Source organism: Vespa mandarinia, chromosome 1 (genome assembly GCF_050613455.1).
Source record: "Vespa mandarinia isolate Hongniang chromosome 1, ASM5061345v1, whole genome shotgun sequence".
Taxonomy (NCBI): Eukaryota; Metazoa; Arthropoda; class Insecta; order Hymenoptera; family Vespidae; genus Vespa; species Vespa mandarinia.
In genome coordinates, this window is record NC_140810.1 from 7,528,665 (window position 1) to 7,550,922 (window position 22,258).

At 26.3% G+C, this 22,258-nt stretch overlaps 3 protein-coding genes across 8 annotated transcripts; 1 reads left to right on the forward strand and 2 right to left on the reverse strand.

Annotated features, from left to right (window-relative positions):
* Positions 1-101: 101 nt before the first annotated feature.
* LOC118447036 (uncharacterized) lies at positions 102-9,537 on the reverse strand. Of its 4 annotated transcripts, XM_085654996.1 has the most exons (22): positions 9,419-9,513; positions 9,286-9,335; positions 6,853-6,993; positions 6,448-6,505; positions 6,114-6,184; positions 5,690-5,866; positions 5,302-5,400; positions 4,147-4,245; positions 3,980-4,078; positions 3,803-3,901; positions 3,597-3,695; positions 3,410-3,508; positions 3,235-3,333; positions 2,964-3,062; positions 2,801-2,899; positions 2,624-2,722; positions 2,412-2,510; positions 1,560-1,658; positions 1,307-1,405; positions 1,131-1,235; positions 543-802; positions 105-456 (listed from the first exon to the last, which is right to left on the reverse strand). In XM_085654996.1, the coding sequence occupies exons 3-22, from the start codon at positions 6,959-6,961 to the stop codon at positions 373-375; spliced, it is 2,151 nt and encodes a 716-aa protein (XP_085511122.1). In that variant the 5' UTR covers positions 6,962-6,993; positions 9,286-9,335; positions 9,419-9,513; the 3' UTR covers positions 105-372. The 4 variants fall into 4 exon arrangements, with proteins under 4 accessions (XP_085511131.1, XP_085511122.1, XP_085511129.1 ...); XM_085655005.1 differs by lacking the exon at positions 3,803-3,901 and having other exon boundaries at positions 102-456; positions 9,286-9,537; XM_085655003.1 differs by lacking the exon at positions 5,302-5,400 and having other exon boundaries at positions 107-456; positions 9,286-9,534.
* Positions 9,538-12,085: 2,548 nt separating this feature from the next.
* On the forward strand, positions 12,086-14,880 carry pain (transient receptor potential cation channel family member painless). The gene is made up of 2 exons (XM_035878419.2): positions 12,086-13,172; positions 13,252-14,880. The coding sequence occupies exons 1-2, from the start codon at positions 12,086-12,088 to the stop codon at positions 14,868-14,870; spliced, it is 2,706 nt and encodes a 901-aa protein (XP_035734312.2). The 3' UTR covers positions 14,871-14,880.
* Positions 14,881-14,919: 39 nt separating this feature from the next.
* On the reverse strand, positions 14,920-21,194 carry LOC118447035 (gamma-tubulin complex component 2). Of its 3 annotated transcripts, XM_085654983.1 has the most exons (18): positions 20,970-21,194; positions 20,670-20,837; positions 20,450-20,588; positions 20,179-20,347; positions 19,952-20,095; positions 19,732-19,886; positions 19,525-19,653; positions 19,251-19,427; positions 19,006-19,180; positions 18,741-18,934; positions 18,437-18,647; positions 18,195-18,363; positions 17,900-18,074; positions 17,693-17,836; positions 17,192-17,269; positions 15,445-15,605; positions 15,210-15,329; positions 14,920-15,051 (listed from the first exon to the last, which is right to left on the reverse strand). In XM_085654983.1, exons 1-17 carry the CDS (start codon positions 21,020-21,022, stop codon positions 15,245-15,247), a joined length of 2,526 nt encoding a protein of 841 aa, XP_085511109.1. In that variant the 5' UTR covers positions 21,023-21,194; the 3' UTR covers positions 14,920-15,051; positions 15,210-15,244. The 3 variants fall into 3 exon arrangements, with proteins under 3 accessions (XP_085511109.1, XP_035734315.1, XP_035734316.1); XM_035878422.2 differs by lacking the exon at positions 14,920-15,051 and having other exon boundaries at positions 15,179-15,329; XM_035878423.2 differs by lacking the exons at positions 14,920-15,051; positions 17,192-17,269 and having other exon boundaries at positions 15,179-15,329.
* Positions 21,195-22,258: the final 1,064 nt, after the last annotated feature.

Here is a 22,258-nt window from a genome sequence, read left to right on the forward strand (position 1 = left end):
TACAGTTATATGTATGATGATTATTTGTTACTTTAATTTGATATAAATATAGAAATTAATTTTAAAAAGAGAATATTGTCTGCATAATGTATATGTGAGAATGTTAATTGAAATAAGAATAAATATATTTTTATAATTTGTCAAAAAACTTAAATGGTAATATAATAAAGAAAACAAAAAGTTATAAAAGATTATTTCCTAATATACCTTATGATGTATATAATTTTAAACATTGTTGAGTTAGGCTAAAATATTTTTTATACGAAAATTATTCTGTAATTCATGAAACATCTAGGGAATATATATGTGTATGTAATAAAACTATTTTTATAGTTTAAAAATGAGATAATACGTGCATCGTTTGAATTATAATCAATAAACAACATCTTTCAAGTTGCAAATATATGGTGAATGTCTAATACCAAAAGTATGAGCTGGAGGAACATCTAAAAGAACCTGAAATAATATTACTGTTATATAAATTTTCATTTTTAATATTCTATAAATTATATTATTATACTTTAGATAGAATATCTATATACCTTTTCTGGACAATGTGCACCAGGACCAGGAATTTTAGAATTATCACTTGGTAACTCAAATCGTGCACTTATGCTGTAAGCTGGACTTTTGATTCTAACTGCATCTGGTTTTGTAGTTTCATATGCACCGGGACCAGGGACTAAAATTCTTTCATCTGCGAAAGTCTTTTGTCTACCAGAAATTGAATATGCAGGTGCTGTCTTCTTATTTCCTTCTTTTGTTGCACCAAGGACAGAAGGTATGTTATATACATTAGGTGCTATGAGTAAAAGAAAATAAATGATATGCAAAATTAGTTCATTATATAAGAAATTAACATATAAGAAATCTGAGAAAAACAAAGATTATTTATATAGAAAAATCGACTTATGCTGATCGTTAAAATATATTTATTACATTTCACTTATTGAATAGATTTTATAGAAGATTAATATCGTTTTGATTATAAATTTTTATTATTTTTTATTATTTTCTATCAACAACTACTACAGAGTGCAAATACATAATGCATGCTATACTTAAGTGTGATATACAGCACTTACATTTGTTAAATTAAACTATTAAGATAAGCAGGTATTTCTAATTACCTGGAGTATCATTTAATCTGCTTATTGGAGCTCTAAGACCAAAAGTGAATTGTAGAGCTTTTTCTAGCAAAAGCATGGCTTTCTCTGGACTGTATTCACCAGGTCCTTCAAATAAAAATATTAAGCAAAAATTCTACATGTGTCTACTGACTATTTTTAAATATATTTTTTCTTACCTGGAATAATATCTGTTTGGTGTACTTCAGTTCTTAATCCAAAACTATATTGAGGAGATTTATTCAAATTTACCTTTTCAGGATTATATGAGCCAGGTGCTAAATAAGAAGTGGGAACAATATAATAATTATGTAGATATATAAAATTCGAATTTTCAAACCTTTTAATGGATTTTAATATCAGTTAGATTTTTAATAATATTGCTTAAATTAAAAATTACAAATATTTATTATTGAAAAACTTGTTTCCCACCTGGTACATCATTGAGCTTTTCGAGAGGTGGTTTTACACCAAAACTAAATTGAGGAGCTTTATTTAATTGAACTTTTTCTGGGCAATAGGTTCCAGGTGCTGTAAGATATAAAGAAAGATATTATTTCAGCGTGTTTCAGAAAATCATTTCATCAATATCACATAAAAACATAGAAATAAGATAGTATATTATTGACGGATAAATATAATTAAGTTTAATTAATAAGTCTTAATTCTAGATAATCAATTTACAATAACAAATGTCAATTTACAATAACAAAAATTTGTAATAGCACATCGTTTATAAACATCATATAGTAGCATAATCTTAGAACAAAAATTTTATATCATTATTAGGATTAAACATTTTTTTATCGAAAACTTACTTTACTTTCATGTGTCAGATTTTGCATTACGCATTATGTATTACACACATTTTGCATTACATATGACCTATTAAATACAGCGATTTGAAATTATATGCGATTGAAATGAAATAAAAAACTTTTTGAACGTGCACCTCTGGAAATAGATTACACCTTTTATATCTTTGAATAAAAAATAGTCTACGTCTATACGCAATGGCTAATTCAATGTACTAATTATACACTTCAGTTCATAATTATATCTTATCTTTCATAAAATGTTAACAAAAAAAAAAATGATGTATGTTTGTAGAATGAAGGTTAAAAAATTACACTAACATATAATTGATTGATTAGTATATAATTATTTGTAACATAATTAAAGAATTATTCCATATAAATATTATATAAATTTTGCATAAGGATAAGGGTTTTTTTTTTAAGTAATATCAAAGCATTAGAGCAATTGGGTAATCCACACCGTTACCTGGTGTATCTTTAGGTTTATCCAAAGGTGTTCTACTACCAAAACAGAAATAAGGTTTATGTTGAAGATTTACTTTCTCTGGATGGTAATCGGCAGGGCCTATTAAGTCAATGATGATATTAATATTGTCTTTTAATTAAAGTGTTAATTCGGTCATAGTTAAACAGGGAAAAAAAGAAAAAAGGATAAATATTAATAAAAAGTATAATTACCTGGATTATCATTTAATTTTTGAGACATTCCTTTTCTGGAGATAGTAAATTGTGGTCCTCTGGCTAAATTTACTTTTTCAGGACTGTATGCTCCTGGTGCTATCAAAAGAACATAAGTTATTATTTATATTTTATCATCAATGCATAAAATCTATAAAAATATAAAATTAAAATAACCAGGAACATCATTTGGTTTTTCAGATAGGCCTTTTCCACTTAAACTGTATTCAGGACCTTTGTTCAAGTTGACTTTCTCAGGAGCATAAGTTCCAGGAGCTGTAATATAAATAAAATACAATAATCTTTATTTATATTATTTTATAATATTTTTATAACATACCAGGTGTGTTATTCGGTTTTTCTAGCGAAGTTCTTAGACCAAAACTATATTGCGGTGCTTTGTCTAAATTCACTTTTTCTGGAGAATAAGTGCCAGGAGCTACATAACAATTAATATATGTATATATAAAAAATTATTTATAATATATCAGTAGATTTATTAAGTATCTGTGTGGATAATGAACGATATACATCTTAAAATTAAATTACAAAATATTTTGTTATATTTTTGTTTATACATTAAATTTATATACTAAAATTATGCATGATACCTGGAATATCATCAATTTTTTCAGCAGGACCTTTCCCACTCAAACTATATTGTGGTCCTTTATCTAAGTTTACTTTTTCAGGACTATAAGTGCCAGGTGCTATAAAAATTAAAACAATGACACGTCTCATATAACAAATTAAAGTTATTGTAAAAAAAGATCACAGTATAGTTACCTGGTGTATCACTAATTTTATCAAGAGATGTCCGTATTCCAAAACTAAACTGAGGAGCATGATCTAATTTAACTTTTTCGGGACAGTATGTACCTGGTGCTATAATAGATATTATACTCATTTTATTACAATAATTATATTCATCACGAAATATAATTTTTCTGCAGATATTTAGATGTCAACATACCAGGAGTATCACTAGGTTTTTCATCAGGGCCTTTGCCAGTTAGACTATACTGAGGGCCTTTTTCCAAATTAACTTTTTCTGGACTGTACGTGCCTGGTGCTAAAAATTGGAATTGCATGTATTATAAATTATAATATATATATATATATATATATATATATATATATATATATATTCTATATATTATACAATTATAGAATTTCTACCTGGTGTATCCCTAATTTTATCTAACGGTCTTTTAATACCGAAACTAAATTGTGGAGCAAAATCCAGTTTAACATTTTCAGGGCGATAAGTATCAGGTGCTATAAATATTTATATTTTGTATATATATTAGAAAATTAAAAAAGCTAATCAAATATTTATAGAAAATCATAATATACCTGGAGTATCGACCGGTTTTTCTTCATGACCCTTTCCAGTTAAACTGTATCGAGGACTTTTAGATAAGTTTACTTTTTCTGGACTATATGTTCCTGGAGCTATTAGGAAAAAGTCCATATAATTATGACATTATCTAATCGATATAATAATCAGCTATATATTTTACCTGGTGTATCATTTAATTTATCGAGCGGAGTCCTCAATCCAAAACTATATTGAGGTGCACTGTTCAATTTTACTTTTTCGGGGCAATAGGCACCAGGAGCTGGGTATATTAAAATTGAATCATCTTTTAGCATTCATTTACTTTTTTTGCAATTTTTTCATAACTAAATAATAACTTACTTTATATTACTATTATTATTATTATTATTATTATTATTATTATTATTATTATTATTATTATTATTATTATTATTATTATTAATTAATTAATTAATTAATTAATTAATTAATTAATTAAATGTTACTTTTATATTGATTTCTTCGAATCTATGTATTTATTTATGAAACGTTGATGATAACTTTTCAAATAATTATGTTTTTAACTAATATATAGTTTTACTCATGCATTATTTTTTTTATAGCGGCTATAATTAATTGAAAGTTACGAAGTATATTATTTCAAGAGAGCAAACTACGTAAATAGAATACATATATATATATATATATATATATATATATATATATATATATATATATATATATATATGATTACTACGATCTTTTGATATTTCAATTTACATATAATAAAAAGCAATTTGCCTAGTTTTACAGTCAATCGAAGGCTATCTACGTGACAAACGTGCACCAAGAATCAATTAATTAGTATATATAAGCAAAGTGTGAAGCTACATTTTACTATTAATGCAAAATAGTCTTATCAACCTTTTTATAAATAGATTAAAATCCAGTACTAATGCATTAAGTGCCTGTCCGTTTTTTTAAATTTTGATATTGATGATCGTGTTGTTACGTAATGTCGCAAAGATTTTTTTTTATTTAAACGGAAAATCATCCTAAGTTAAAGCATAAATTAAATTAGTATCATATCTGAAATGTACTTATTTATATAAGAGAATTATATATTAGGATTTTTATGAAAATGAAATATATATGTAAAATTTTGTCAAATTTAATCGATCTAATTCAATAAATTTATTTATTCTATATTAGTATATAATTTTGTTAAATTAATTGCAGCTAATTTTATCTAAGCGTATTTATAGAACGATATATATATATTGCAATTGTAAATAATTATTAGTCACGATTAATTTTTGTTTGCAATTTATTTCATGCGTAGATATATATAATTTACCAGGAACGTCACTCGGTTTATCCAGAGTAGGTCTTATGCCGAAACTGTATTCTGGGGCTTTGTCGAAATTCACGTTTTCGGTACAATAATCACTCGGTGCTAGGACGAGATGTAATTAGGGGAGATATTCGTAATTACGACGTGCACGTTGACGAAATTTTTTTATACAAAAATTGTATTATATTCGATTTGATTTATTAATCGCATAAGTCGATTCTCTTTTTAATGAAAATACAAATGAATTAAAAAAAATAAAAAAATAGAAAAAAAATAAAAGGATGATATTAATAATTTGTTTAATAATTATCTGCGTGGAATATGAATACCTATGACATTATTATTTAATTCGAGATTTAAATTTAATTATACATATATATATATTGCTTACCAGGTGTACAACTGATCTTCTGAATTCGCGTTTTTGTTCCAAATGAATATTTCGGTGAATTATCTAAAGTAATTTTTTCAGCTTTCTCTGGATTGTAATCACCTGGTGCTGGGGTTATTTCAAATTTCGAATATTTCGTACGGCCATGCAATGATGATGCAGGTGCGGCATCTTTACCTAAAAATTCAATACGCACGTATATAATTGATAATTGAGGAACTTTCGTTAGTCAGATAAAGGGTACTATTACGGAATGTTACTACTCCGGAGTTTGATCGATAAGCTAACTGAGACATTCCGACTGTTTTCTTGCTCGTAAAATGCATTGATTTCATAATATATATACATAATATTTCTATATTTTTCTTATGTTATGTCTTGTCTATATTGATTTTATTTTTATTTATTTCCTAATAATACGTACCTTTTGCACTGAGACCAGATACGTTGTATTGGCCAGGTCCTGGACCAGGACTATCATTTCTAGCTATGTGTCTAAATAATTTATAAGATTTATGAAATATATATATATATTTATATATAATATATTATATTATAATTATATTAACTATAATTATATTGATGTAATTATATATGAAATATATATATATATATATATATATATATATATTTACATATACATATACATATACATATAGGAATAATAATTTTAATATAGACTTGACAATTTTTTTATTTTTAATTATTAAATATTTGATCTTCTTTCATATAAATTATTAATGAAAATAAATTGATACCTGCTGCCAAAAGAAAATGCTGGTGCCCTTCCTCGTTTAGAATCCGGTACAGTTTTTCCTGAACGCATTGAAAAAAAAAAGTTATTGTTCATTATTAGTTTCAATTTTAAGAGTAATCGGTTTATTTTCGTGATGTGTAAATTTCTCATATCGAGCTATCAACAATAGAGTCATTAAATCTTTCTTTCCGTAATATTAATTCGATGTTCTACTTTCTATACCGTTATCTAGGAGATTGGCATAGATTTTCTACGCCATGCATAAGGAGAAACGGATACGAATGAATTAAAGAAATTGATTCATCTGGTAATGGACTATTTAGCATTTGTATAGTCATTTTCTTAATAAGGAACATATCATTTAAATAATCCACAGACAGAAGATCTTTTTCTTAGCCAGACGTACCGATAAGTGGTGGTAAAGTAACACAAGCTGGTCCAGGACTACTGTACTCGGCAGCAATGGGACCTCTCCTTTTCGTAGGAGTCCATGGCCTTTGCGTTAATCCTCCCATATCGTCAAAAGCTTCTTCCTTTTTTAATTTTCCTAGAAAATATTATACAAAAAAAAATATATACATATATATATATGTAAAATATTAAATTACGACTTCTCTCTTGACGATTAAATTTAAAATAATGACTTTAATGACAAAATATAAAAACTTTTTAATAAAATAATAGTTAAATTTTATAATTAATACAATACTACTTTGTCATGTTTTTATTAAACATGATAAATCCATGTAAATCCATGATAAATCAATATAACGAAGATTATGCACATTCCTTTGAAACGAACGTTCCTTAAGATTACAATACTTATAGAGCAAACAACAAGATGTTCGTTAAATGTGATTGGGAATTGCGTAATGATGATGACCTCGAAACTCTGGTCACAGAAACGACTCATGACAAACCATATAAGAACATGCCCATGGTGAGTATTCACAATCGCCCACTTCTTGTGTTCTTGCTAAAGACCCATATCACGAATTGCAAGGTATCGGAGATTGTCCAAATAAATGCAGGTCAACCATGACTCATACTGAACTTACAAGGCTACAGTGTCATCAATGAAAACGATAACATCTTAGATAGGTAATGCGGATAGATTAATGTCTATTATAGATCGAGTTGTTTTATCCATTATTATAATGTCATTACTATTATTTAGAGATTCATTGTAACTTTACTATACCGGAATTATCGTGGTTGAACATATTGAAAAGCAAACAACACAATAATATCATTTATGATAATTTGTGATAATTTATGATAATTTATTTAAAAGATACGCTATGATGGATCTTTACGTTGTTACTAGTGCATGTTACCGCGGATAATAAAAATAAAAAAGCGATCGAATACATTATTATTATCAGTTTAATGCATCAACTGTAATACTTCTTCATCAGAAATTTGAATATGATAAATATATGTAAGTAAGCTAATCATTTACTTATAAGTTATTAATATGATTAAAACGTTTTCGCTATCCGATATATATATGTCATAATTCGTATGTATAGTATTAGGCGGACCGGAAAGTAATGTCGCTTTCTTAAATTAAATTCCAACGAATAAATTTTTAACATATTTTAACAATTTTTAACAATCAAATATCGACATGCGCAGAAACGACATTACTTTCCGGTCCATCTAATACATTTGAGATTCGATACTATATAATATTTTAAAATTATATTTTATATATATATATATATATATATATATATATATGTAGACTAATTTACTATATCAGTGTTTACTAAATCATTAATTTATATTAATATTAAATATTATATATAAAATATTAAAATATTAGATTTGAAGAACGATCGATAAAAATTCACAGAATTCTGGATTAGTCATTGATCGATAATTCTCGTACAACTATACGTTAAGTATATAGAAATAAACATATGCGTAAGTATATACATATATGTATATATATATATATATATATATATATATCTTGTATATATGTACTTATACTAAGGAAACATGAATATATATATATATATATATATATATATATATATATATATATATATATTCAATATATATATGTATATATATATTGAATATGATTATCCGAATATGGGAATGAAAACACTGTAAAATATGGACGTTTCTATAGACCGAGTATGACCAAAATGAGTATGAAATATTTTGCAGGAAGTAATGTAAATATTTTTTCACAAAAAATCACTGACGCCTATTTTTCATATAATATATTATCGTATTGTGATAAAAAATTTTTATTTAATCTCCATCACGATTAGATTTCAAATGAAAACTTTTAATTTGTTAAATATCGAAAAGACATTAATAAAGTATGATATAATCTTAATCATGCTATATACAAGTAAACGCTATTAATACGCTCTTTTACCATCGATGGCATAATACTTTAAAGAGTCAGCGTTTCAAAATATCTCTGACGATAACGGAATACCTTTATATCTTATTCCGAACTTTTTACAAGTATGAAAACTATACGAAAAGAAAAGAGAAAAAATTATAAATTACGGTAAAATATTCTAATAAATTTATTTATTTTATTATCAAATAGATCTTTTTTTTTATAGATTTTATATTTGCAGCAAAAACAATAAATATAAAAAAACAATGAATATAAAAAAAGTCGTGAAATCATATAAACGATTCTAAATCCTGATTATAATATTATAGATCATATAACATGAGTCCTTCTGATAAATATACATAGCTTCGATTTTTCGTCAAACTTCCGATAAAAAATCCTACACGCGATACCTGACATGTTAAACAAAATGATAAAAATGTGTTTGCATGACACAGATAAAATGCTTACCAAGGATCTAATTGTAAGAGCTGCACGAAGAAAACAAGCGAGGGAGTTTACTATAATTAGATATATAATTATTTGGATATCAGATATTCGTTCGTGTATTTAATCGGTTGTTGAAGAAAGAATGAGACAGCACCGTTCTCTTAACGAGGATACCACTACTACTCCTGAGATGCGTCAAGCTACGACTGAAGCGTAAAAGTCCTTAACACGTGTAGACGTATCTCGGTATTGCTCGTTTCGTTTCCCTGAGCGCTTCCCCTACTACTAAAATGATCATAACTTCTGAACGCAGGCGCCCTTCTCGATTTCGCATTCTCTCTTACTATCTTTCTTTGACCTTCTATTTTTTCTTTTTTTTCTTAATATTTATAATTTCATACTTTATCTCTAAACGAAATGTTAATATAAATATTACTGTGAAAAGTAATTTTGATTTCTTATTAATAGAAATGTAATTACAATAAATTATTTATCATATAATTTTTAATAATTGATCATAATCCGTTAATGTATATAATTCATGTATCCGTTAATGTATATAATCATTATATCATTTACAATTATTGATCAACAATTTTATAATTATTTGTTATATATCTATATATGATAAGTTTAAATATTGATTCATCCTTTGTGTTATCTACAAACAAATTTAAAAAGTTATTAATTACGTTTATCTTCGAACATTGCAACAACTTATTATCAAAGACATTAAATTTTTGTATTCTCTTATTTTTATGATTATAATATACACTTTCTTATTCTTAAAATATAATTAAATGTTACGATCTTTTGTAAGTCATTATACAAAGTTATCTTTTTTGGTACATCATCGGATGGCGTGAGTTCCTAATTTTAGCTGATTTTTGTCCTGAGCACAGGATAAGGCAAGACTAAAAATGTCGAGGATCAGTATTGGGGTGCGTAGGTTGCGAAACGTAGTATATCCAATAAAGGAGTCAAGGAGACATCTGTGTATATGTCAGTACTGTAATCAGTCAAACATGACATTTATAAAATACGATAACTGAGTATGTCTCTTTTTTTTTTCAAACCGATACCATAAAGGATCTATTTGTAATTACGATGATCCATCGTGGAATAGAAAAACGTCCTTGTAAAAATAAAATCAGAAAATGCGATCAATATTTATATAACTCGATCATGATTCATCGGCTTAAAAGATTTCTGATTATAAAATTGTTGCTGTAGGTGTATCTTATTTAACATAATTGAATTTAAACGTTTGAACGCTGTATTCCTAATTATTTTATTTTTTTTTTAATATTAACAACAAATTTTTAAATTAACTTATTTAATGATGTTAGCATAACGTGAATCGCGTGATTATTGAAATAATAAGCTGACTATTATGTCAATTTCTGCTGTACGTGTACTGAATAGTAAATGAATTGAAACAATAAATTCGTATAGATTGACTAAATCATTAAATGTAAATGTTCAATATAAAATCGATATTGCATTTAATAGTTGATCAATATTGTATTCGGTTACTGTAACACAAGTGTTATATTCTAAGGTGCGAATATACATTCTTATTACAGATATCTACTACATATATGCGTTCCTGGTAACGTCAAAAGAACTACTGTTCGACCAGTATCTGACACTTAAGCATGGTGTGTGCGTTTCCCCTCTCTCTTTTTACGCTGACATCACAACCGGTCAGTAGTGTCTGTTTCGTGATGTCAGTCTGCTCGAGGTGGTACTAACCATACAAAGAAGTTTTACTTCTTCTCGGTATGAATTTTATACGCATATATTATATTTGTTGTAATTAGCCGAATTTAACATCAATTAATTATCATACATGTACATACGTCAGTTCATATAGTGTTATTATTCTAACATATATATTCCTTAAGTAGAATTTTTCTGAATGTTATAAAAAAGTGAATTACAGTGTTTCCTTTTCTTTAATATATATTTTATTTTCATACAAGATCGAAAATCGAACTCGGGAAAAGATCAGAATATTAATACGATCAATAATTAAATTATTTGTTTATAATTATTGATATAAAAAGGTTTGTCTAATGCAATATGAATAATAATAATAATAATACTAATAATAATAATAATAATAATAATAATAATAATAATAATAATAATAATAATAATAATAATAATAATAATAATAATAACAACAACAACAACAACAACAACAACAACAATAATAATAATAATGATAATAATAATAATAATAATAATAATAATAATAATAATAATAATAATAACAATAATAATAATAATAATAATAATATAAAATGATAAAATGATAAAATGAAAGTTAATTTAGTCAAAGTTTTATGGAAAATATATCTTCGCTTATCTTTCGACAAATACACTGATGGTTACGTTCGAAATCCAAATTAATGCCAACGACAGGAAATGCTCATCCGGATGGCATGACCATCACCACTATAGAATCGTGATGAATGTTATTGTTTGAAATGATATTTTTGAAGATAAATTCTTTTTTTTTAATAGTATTAAATATCTAAGGAACACACATAAGATCTTGATATCGTTATTATAATAAGTTTACATATGTTTGTTTGAAAATAAATTTACTTAACGCTTTAATTGTATCAAGATGACGTCATTGTCAGGACCCTACTACGATATTACCCATGCTTAATATAAAGCATTACATACGTGGAAATGATTTAAAAATATTTTTTATTTACATTAAATAATAATTAAAATAATAATTTTGTTTACATCTTTTGTTTATATTTACAGAAACTATTTCGAAATCTCTTATCGTAAAACTAAAATGGATTCAGAAGAAGAGATATTACAGATGCATTTATTACGTGAACACAATCAACCTGTTGCAGGAATACAAATACTGTACAAACTTTTAATGGAAAGTTTACGAGTAAACGATTTAAGAACCTTTAAAAATCTTCTTGGGCAAACTTCGAAAAAGCAACAATCAATCGTCAACGTGAATTACGTTTATCCAAATCGTTCAGAAGAAACTTTATTAGATGTTGCATGTAAAAGTGGGCGAGCAGAGTTCGTTGAATTATTATTAGAAAACGGTGCAAATCCGAATAGAGTTAACGAGGCTCATAATCGTTCACCTATTCATTTCGCCGTTGAAAATGGACACGTAACTACGTTGAAAGTATTATTAAGTAACCGTATGATCAATCCAAACATAGAAGCTGCTCAACAAACGGCACTTCATATGGCTGTTAAAAAAAATCATTTAGAATGTGCCGAATTACTTCTTGAGAATGGTGCAAGTCCAAACATCCCTAATAACAAAGGTCTTACAGCCCTTCACTTGGCTGCTATGAAAGGTCAAAGAGATATGGTCAATGTGATACAACAAAAGAGCAAACAATCTCTTGATTTGGATAGTTACAAAGATTACAATGGTCAAATGACTCGTGAAGTTTTGAAGAAACAATTACCTGATATGATATTACCACCAGCAAGAACAAGAGATCTTTCGGTTCACAATCTTCGATATTTTCTTAATGCAAATGATGAAATCAATTTCTTAAGATATCTAGAAAAATTTAATAACGATTCTTTAATTAATGATATCAATGAGTTACTAGAAATGGCAACCGAACGTAATTTTTACAGAATCGTTAAAGAATTACTTGATAGAACGCATGGAGATACACTTGACTTGTCGAAAGCAGCTATTATAGCCATACAACAAGCTAATTGCGATATTTTACGTGAATTACTAAAACACGATAGCGAACTTGCTAATGAACTTATTATCGATGCTTGTTTAGAACTTGGAATGCCTGAGAAACAGCGATCGGATGTGACTGATCGTCTAAAATGTTTGAAATTGATTCTTGATCAAGATAATATCGATGTCCGTTGTACGGACAGTAAGTATTATTGAAATTACGTAAATAATTTAAAAAATGAAAATGATATTGATATGATATAGATATTTTTATTGTTTAGACAAAGGAAATACACCGTTGCATTATGCAGCAAGAGCAGGTTCTCGCGAAGCAGTAAGTTTATTATTAGAAAAAGGAAGTTACATAGGACATATGAATAAATTCAATGTACCACCGATTGCTGACATTCCATTAAACACTTTAGTCGAATATTTCGACGATTGTCTTCAAACAAGAAAGGAACGTACGAATGAGTATACTATCGAGTTTAATTATCGATGTTTAATGCCTCACGATACATCTCACATACGAGATCGAAGTGCGAAAAGTTCTTACGTTTCTCCCAAATATTGCGAGATGGATACGTTTCGATATATGTCTGAAAATAGTGCGTTAAAATATCTTCTAAAACATCCTCTTTTATCGTCCTTTTTGCATCTTAAATGGTATAGGATACGACATCTCTTTTATCTTAATTTTGCTTTTTACGTAATATTTTACATATTACTCAATACATACATTTTACGTATGACATATGGTATAACATCTAATGAGACTGACACAAAACTAAATGAAAGCAATGACAAAGAGTTGAAATATATCGTGTACACTGGATGGCAAAGAGGGGATCTATTATGGGTCATGACATCAGTAGCCTTGTTTTTTCTTGCCATTAGAGAAATCATACAATTAGTTTCTTCACCTTGTTACTATATATCTAGTTTAGAAAACTGGTTAGAAATGATCCTGATCATTTTAGGTTCGTGTTTATTAAATGGGGCTGGTCCGGAAGTCGGAGCAGTGGCTATATTAGTATCAGCGTGGGAAGTTGTTATTCTAATTGGACAATATCCAAGAATGTCTACAGGTATTCAAATGTTCAAGACAGTATCATGGAACTTCATGCGTTTTCTATTTCTTTATGCTTTTCTTATCTTAGCCTTTGCTCTTGCGTTCTTTACTCTCTTTAAGGACGGTGGCGATGAGAATTTTCCCGATCCAGGACACTCACTTTTTAAAACTATAATTATGCTTACCGGAGAGTTCGATGCCGATGATATACCCTTCATGTCGCATCCAGTACTCAGTCGTTTTGTTTTCGTATTATTTGTATTTTTAATAGCCATCGTATTGTTTAATCTGCTAAATGGTTTAGCAGTCAGCGATACCGCCGACATTCTTGGAAAGGCTGAACTTATCGGCTTGATTTCCAGAATACGTCTCATTTCTTATATCGAAAATGTTGCTACAGGCGCACCTTTTTTACGTAAATCACGATTTTTATCTGGCATAAGTTCATATACATGTAATCCATTAGGTTTTCTCGTAAAAAGAATTTTTTTGTTTCCTAATTATTTAAAGGATGGAAAACTTATTGTTAAATCTCATGATAATTTTGAAGTTTGTTGTCCCGATAATTGTTATGGAAAATGTTTATCTCCTAATGTTTCTAATACGGATTCAGCTATTTTAAGGATAGATTCGTATGTCGTTAAAAAAGCTAAAGAAATTTTATTGCGTAAGAAACAGATATCGGAAAATGAAAAAGTATTCGCTATGTTAGAACAAATGGCAGAAAAATTGGTTACAATCGAATCGACACTAAATATAGTTAAATGTGCAATGGAAAATAATAATCTTAATATAGAAATACAAGATTCAGTTCAAGAGTCAATGTAATATTAAAATTCGATTGTTGATAAGAATGTAAGTGATAACAAAAAATTATAATTGTTTATAATACTCTTAGAAATGTGCCATTTAAATATTGATGACACCGTCGTTAACAATGAAATACACATACGCGCGCGCACGCATGCACGTACACACACTTCATTGTTAACGAATTCTATTCTGTAAGCTAAAAATCAAAATAACATGTTTTGTATTAAATATATATACAGTACTCTTGTTGTTCTCATACAAATATGTATTAGAAAAGTATATTTTTTTTACACTTTGATCTATCTACTTCATTTTATAAAATATTAATTATTTTTAGAAATTAATATTGAATACCTTTCCAAATAATTTTCGTGATAATAACGATCTGCCTATCCAGAAACATCTTGTTGTGTGACAGTTTTATCTTTCTCTCGTTGAACCAAAATTTTGGTATAAAACAAATTGAAATCCAGCCTAAATATAAAATCAATTATAATATAAAATATTTAAGAAGAGATTTTGATAGAATAATATATACAAATATACATATTTTCATTAATAATATCTAAAAAAATTAAAAAAATCTCACCGACAAAGAACATTAAGTAGTTTTTCATTATTATTATCACAACCTAAATCACAAATTCTATCTAATAAACGCATTAATGCTTCTGTAAATTTGTTATCCAATGAAAGAATAGTTTCTTCAAAACTTGGTGTACAATTTTTTGAGATTGAACCAGCTTCCACCTAAATAATGAATCATAGAGATATTATTTTAATATTATTATAAATAATATATTTACTATGTAATTTTATAAGCATTTATCTGCATTATAGAACAAAAATACTAGAAAATGAATTAATATATGTTTAGTTTATAAGTTACATATGTTAAGAATTATAGAAAGAAATATAAGCATATTTTAAATCAGAATCTCTCTATAATATTATTTAAAATATTTGATACTATAAATTAAATAATCAATCTGTTATATTACCACATAAAATAATAATACCATCAAGCAAAATAATGCACAATAAATCCTAAATTCAAATTTAAATTTTCAACTCTTGTTATTTTCTCAAAAATCTAAATTTAATAAATACAAAAATATATTAAATATTATTTCCATAATAATACATGCTCGTTGTCACAAAATTCATTTACAACTCAAATATTAATAATAAATTGTATATTATGGCAAAGATATTTATCTTTTAAATTATCATAATAGAATATAATAAAATAAAATAAAATATAATCATGAGACAAATAAATATACTTATGTGAGAGTAAACCAGAATCTTGCAAGTCCACTGTAATTTTGCTCTACATTTAAATAAAATATTCAATTTTCTGTGATAAAAGCATCAAATAGGAAATTACATTTTCATTTTTAACACATTTAATACTATCTTTGGAGATGAATAAAAAGTAATAATGCATAATCATGTTTTCCAATACAACTAAAAAATTATACAAAATTTATTAAATGTGTTAAAAAACAATTATAAGTTATAAGATATACATCATTATTGTATATACAGTTAATGGTCAACTACAACGATCATCAAGATAATTGTAATATTTGTTTTCTCTAATAATTTTAATGTGTGCATATTATGTAATGCAGTGGTGTTAAGTTTATTGATTTTATAACTACGAAAAAATTGTGAAAATTTATACGATAATAAATATATATTTCACAGAAGGTATATTATATATTAAACTGTATAGAGTGACAAGTTTATAGAAAAATATTTAAAAAATGAGGCAAATGTATTCATATGAATAATAAAATATATACACTTAATGTTTTTGTATTAAGTATAATTTATAAAGCCAAAGTAATGTTTTTAATACATTACTATAGTAATTTTTCAATTCCATTTTCAGATCATATGTTCGACACTAAAATAATTGTAAATATAACATCTTTAGGCATAAATTTTAAAAATGCGAGAAAAACTGAATACATTAATATTTTTTTTTTATATTGAAAAATTAATGATAAAAATAGAGTGCCATTATAAATATATTAAAAGATTTAAAAAATAAAGATAAATGAAAACTCTCTCTCTCTATATTAAAAAACAAAGAAAAATATTTTTTATTCGTAACCAATACTTTAACTACCTACATCAATGAAACATAATATCATGCAGGTTTGAAAATTAATAAAAATGGTAAATTTATTTATTTTTTGCAGATGAGTGAAATGATGAACAAAAAATATATTAAAATAATATACTCATTTGCTGGAAACAAGCTTCATGATTCTACACTAAAAAATGCATATTGATAAAGCAAACTTATAATTTTAACAATATACCTCAGATTCATAGACATCATCTTGATTGGTACCAATCATGGAAGTCAATTCAGCATCTATGTAGTAACGGCTCATACGCTTAACATTAGCAAAATATGAAAATTTAACTTATTACAATTATTATCTTTAATCAAACCTTTTGATATATCATTAAATGATATTTATAATAATTGTCACCTTATTTAACTATGCTATGCCATGTAAAATTACTGTGGCTTTACAAACAATACCAAGTTATCACAAGTATTTTGTTTCGTTTAAAATAAAAATATTTGTCATAATAATGGCAATATTATTGAATCGTTTTAATAAATGAGCTATAAATATTTTTTTTCATATTCTGTGTATTTTTGCATATTGCAAAAAGATAGCTGTTTTATAAGCGTGATCAATCAAATAATAAAACAACAAACTATGTGTGAGTTTGTATAACATCATTAAAAGCATATATATTATAAGTGAATAAAGCCATACAAACTACATAATATGTTATGAACTTACCTGCATGAAGTTGCAAAATTCAATGCAAGTTGCACAAATTCCAGTAATACAACCAAGAAGATCAGGATCTGTTAGCATACACTCTTTTAAATAACTATCTTGTAAATCTTGATGGACACTAAGAACTTCATCAACATTACAAACCTAACAAAAAAAAAGAAAAGTGAAAAATATAATTGAAAAAATATTTCAAAAATTAAAACTTACTTTGCTCATTTTATTTATGAATGTTAACCAATTTGGTTCTATAACTTCAACCATCATATAATATTCCAAATGTTGAATACAATCTAGCATCCGTTGCCTTAGTGAAAATGACTGTCTATATGCCATAGCTACTTCATGTGTGAAGGTTTTTGCTATTTTATTACTGATCCATACTCTGTAATTTTTTGTAATTATTTAAAATAATTATAATCTCTAAACATGTGTATACAATATTTATCAAGAGTATAAGTTTACAATATAATTATTTTATATTTAATAAATAAAATTTTCTTACCTACATAGGATTCTTTCAATATATTTACAATGTAACAAATGTCTAAATAACATTTGATAGCATGCAATTGCTTTTCTGTTTATAATTAAAGAAACAGGCCACTTGACTTCATAATTAAATACAAATGCTTCTAATCCAGTTAATGTTTTATCTGCTTGAAAGCAATATTCTAAAAGAGAAATAATCTTTATTGTTAATATTTATTATGATTAGTGATTAATAAATATGAAAATAAGAATTACCTCTTTCTTCTCGCGTCTGTATAGAAAGTATTCTAAACATTTGAAACTGTAGATCATAAGGAAGAAGTTCTGGCTTTAGATCATCTTTGTATGGATCTAAATCAGCAGTAGACATACGTAAAGCAACTTCAAGAAGAGATGCTATACGATGTAGAACAATATCGTACATGTTTTTGTTCAATTCAGCCTCACACAAATTCATAAATTGGACCTTAAATCACACATATTTAAAATATAAGATAATATTAATAAACAATATACAGAATATGAATTTATAAGTTTCATTAATTAATATACAAATTACCACAAAATCTCCTTGAGCTAAAAGAAAATAACTTTTCACGCTACGTAATCTACCCATTAAATCATTCTCTTCCATCAAGACTTCTAATAAAGTCTTTGCTGCTTCTGAATATGCTCTATCTATTGCAGCAATATATTGTTGTCCTTTATGCTGATAAGTAAAAGGCTCTTGTTTACCCCATTTTATTGTTTTTCCTATATATATTTAAAAAATTCAATAAAAAGTAATATAAATATACTATTAAAAAAACCAATTGAAAACGTACCACATTGTCTGATTACATTAAAATATTTTCCCGTTCTAAGAATTGTTTGAGCATGATCACTTAAGAATATTGGAATTCTTTCTGGTCTCATCGTATACCTCTTTTCCCAATAATCTGCAGAGTAATCTACAGGAAGTTCTTCTCGTTGAATAAGCTCATTATCTTCTACAAGAAACTGTTGAACATATACATTACAAAAAAGCAATAAATACTATAAAAACAATCATAAAGAATACAATACGTACTTCTTCATATGGATCACGAATTACACCTTTATAAACCCATTTTTCTAATATTTGCATATAAGGAACACTAGCTGCATGGATTAAAAATAAACATAATTCTTTGGATTTTGGTTCACCACTTATATTATTTGCTTGTTCATGAAGAAGACTTAATACTTTTCCACCTCGAGCATTTGCCTAAAAGCAAGAAATATTGATATCAGTTAGAATAAAAATAATATTTACTAAATTAAAATTATATTAATCGAATTGAAGTTGGCACATTTCCATTAACCTTGCATATTGTGGATGTAATTTGTGATAGTATAAACATAGTGGACATAGTAGATTGAATATAGAACCATAATTTTTGCAAATTAAGTTTGTTGCGAATATGTTCCATTTCCAATTGTACAATAAATAACTGAAATTAGAGTATTACAATTAAATTATTATTAAATTAATATTTATATATGATTATTATAGTATTTCTATTATTTACCAAATAATCTTTTAATAAACATCTTATAGCTCCTCTTAAGGCATGATTCACTTGCCCATCTTCTGATGAAACTTTTTCTTCAACGAACCTAATTGTCATAGAGTAATAAGATGCCAAGGGAAGTATTTGTTGAACCATTTGTTTAAATGATATTCCTAAATCAAATTGAAATTAATATTTTTTTTTAAATAATTACAAAAAATAATACATAGAGCCTTACCAACATCAGATGATATACTGAATGTTCTAACACCATAAGAATTTGTTAAAGGTTCGGAAACAATGTAAGTTCCATCTATACCTTTCAAACAATATAAAACATCCCAGAGGAGTATAGACTCTTGAGATACAATTGGTACGACTTCTGCAAAATATTACTGATCCTTTGAAAATATATGTACTTTTGAAGTGATATAATATAATTATTAGCAGTATGAATTTACAAACTTTGACATGGTCCTGTATTTCCTTCGATATGAAAGTCCCAAGACATACGAGGTCTTTCTGTTATCCAATTATGTTTCAAAGCAGCATCACTTTTTTTAACGACTGAAACAACTTGCTTATTTAATTTTCTTTCTCCTTCTACAGCAGCCTTTATTACATTTTTACAAATCTGTAATATAGAAAGTATTATTTGTGCTAAAATGACGTATAGCAAGGAACAAAAAACTTCATATGAATAGAAGAAATAAATTTATATAAATATACAACAAACCTGTGGTAAGTCTTCTTTTGTAATAGGAGAAGTTTTAGGTGCTGATAATACGGTTGCGTGTTTTGCCAAACAAGTTCTTAATTCTTTATCTCCAGATATGTATTCCAAAAGTTGCATAAATGGGCCTAATAAATCTACCCTGTAAAATATAACTCTTTGTATTGTTTCCTAAATTATCGACTTATAAGAAATATGTTATTAAATATGTAAGATTATTTACTTTTTAGATTTAAGTTCTTCATATTTTTGTAAGAACAATTCTGGAAATGGTGAAGCTTTAGTTAAACGACGAACACAACTCTGAGAGGCAATAACGTTTAAGGCTCCTGTGGTTACAGTACTTTCTTTTTGTAATCTTTCTACAAACTTTTCTGGTGCAGCTGTGGATCTAATAAACAATAAAATATGAAAGTACTATATAAAATCTTCTTCATTATCACTTTATGACAATGTTATTATCATTGTATAATGAAAATAAATATAATTTTTACAAATTGTATAAGCAGAAGTTTATCCTCACCCTAATAAACCAATTAATTCCACAATTAGATGATGAACTTTAAACTCACTCATTGCTACAGATTAAAAATTGATTTTAGAATATTATTGTACGTTTCTTAGAAAATTATAATTATTATTTCTACGTGCATATAAAGAATTTAAAATCGATCTTTACAAAAGATGTCATTTTAAATATCCGCTATTTGTTTGTATCAACCTAGAAATACATACACCCACTATACATCATTGCACATCGATGAATAACGCCATCTAGTAAAGGTAATAGTAGAACGAAAGTAGTTTTTCCGCCATCTTGATAAGGTAATTTTTTATGATTAAAATTTCCTTTCTAAGAAAAAAGCCATAACATATAGGCCTGTTAAATAAAATTGAAAACATGGTGGAAAATAATAAATGAATAGATATCTTAAAATATTTCGTTCTAAAAGTAAACAAAATTGGACAAAATCGATTTGAATTTTGAAATTTATAGTTGTCTAATCGAGCAAATTTTCTTTTTATAATCGACATTGATTAAAAAATCCAAAAGTTCTCTACGATATTATTGAAAAATCAATAGTTTTTTAATAAAATAATTATTTTATGTTATATATTATGTATTTATATTTAAGAAAATTAATAATATTTTATTTTTAATGTAAGAAATTTAATTTTAAACATGTATTTATATTTAAGAAAATTGATAAAATTGATAAATTTTTTCGACGCGATAGCTGAATGATGAAAATGAAGTATAAATCTAAGATCGATCTCAACTTTAGATCTTATTTTATTTTTTGCAAATTTTAATTAATTATTTATTTTCTATATACCCAAGATAATTTTCTTATGTATTTAATTTAATTTTAATTTTCGTTTTCATTTTCATTTTTATTGTATTAATTGCAATAAAAAAATTTATCATCGAATGCAACGCAAATACTATCGTGTTGACATTTCATTTCGATTATATCAAATAAAATATCAGATATATATATATATACCTGATATATACCATATATATATACCATATATATATATATATATATATGTATAAATTCAGTGTTAATTATACTCAGATTTCATGTTACTTTGTGTCATTAACGTTTATTATCCTGTTAGCTAGAACATGCTTGCACGTCAAAATGGAAAGGTTCTTCGAGCTTTATTATATAGATTATCTGCACGATATTCGTGCTAAAAATGATAATACAAAGACACAATAATAAAAAAAAGTAACAATTAAGTATCCTTCTGCTGTCTATCATCATTAGCTTTTTAAATAAATGATCAATAATAAATTATATT